Here is an 876-nt window from a genome sequence, read left to right on the forward strand (position 1 = left end):
AAATGGAATAGAGAGCTATTAGATAAATACTGCAGGGAATACGGGGTTGGTATAATAGGGTTTTTCCCGCCGACAGAACGTCGAGCGGTCGGCGTACAAGTTAGAGGGTTTCCATTATACACGCACACGAAACTCTCACTGAGAGTGAGTATATTGTTACTAGTATATTATCTTTGTTTACTTTTCAAAAAATCTCACCAACTCCAACGATTTTAATGAACTTTAAATATAGGACGCCATGTTGAATTCAGCGTCGCCAGTACTAAGAATTTCCAGAGCAGGTGGTGTATATCAAGGGCCTTTACCCGGCGATGATTGGACCGTTTTTGGTGCCAACGATACAACTTACGAACCTGTTGCATGGGGTAGCAATGACTCGTTCAGTTCGCAGAGCGAATACATTCCTCTGGCTACTGTCATACAAGACCACGGTATGTACGACGGAATATCCAGGGTATTATTTGGTTCAGGATTGAGGTTCTGGCTGCATCGGTTGCTTTTGTTAGATTCGTTATCGTACTTAAGCAAGGGACTGTTGAGCATATCGCTTGAGCGCCAAGTACTGGTCGATATTGATGATATATTTGTCGGCGAAACTGGTATTAGAATGTGGAAAGAAGATGTGCACGTGAGTGTGTTTAAGTTCAATAAAGATTGTAATACAATAATATAACTGTCCATAGGCAATTATGTTATTGATACAAAATCTATATCAATTTAAATGTTTTTGCGTAGGATTTAATCCAGACACAAGAGCGAATAAGTAAATTAGTACCAGGGTTTAAATTTAATTTAGGATTTTCTGGCAAATACTTTCATAAAGGAACGTGGGAAGAAAACGAAGGCGACGACACGATTTTGGGTAAATTAAAAAAA

The 876-nt window shown here is 39.3% G+C and overlaps 1 protein-coding gene across 1 annotated transcript; it reads left to right on the plus strand.

The window, feature by feature from the left end:
* Positions 1-6: 6 nt before the first annotated feature.
* Positions 7-862, plus strand: LOC126910129 (bifunctional heparan sulfate N-deacetylase/N-sulfotransferase-like; the record flags this gene model as incomplete). The annotated part of the gene is made up of 3 exons (XM_050692515.1): positions 7-144; positions 233-628; positions 736-862. Coding segments are annotated over exons 2-3 (517 nt in total), but the record flags the coding sequence as incomplete, so codon positions are not given.
* Between the last annotated feature and the right edge of the window lie 14 nt (positions 863-876).

Source organism: Daktulosphaira vitifoliae, unplaced genomic scaffold (assembly GCF_025091365.1).
Source record: "Daktulosphaira vitifoliae isolate Bord-2020 unplaced genomic scaffold, ASM2509136v1 Scaffold_4763, whole genome shotgun sequence".
Lineage (NCBI taxonomy): Eukaryota > Metazoa > Arthropoda > Insecta > Hemiptera > Phylloxeridae > Daktulosphaira > Daktulosphaira vitifoliae.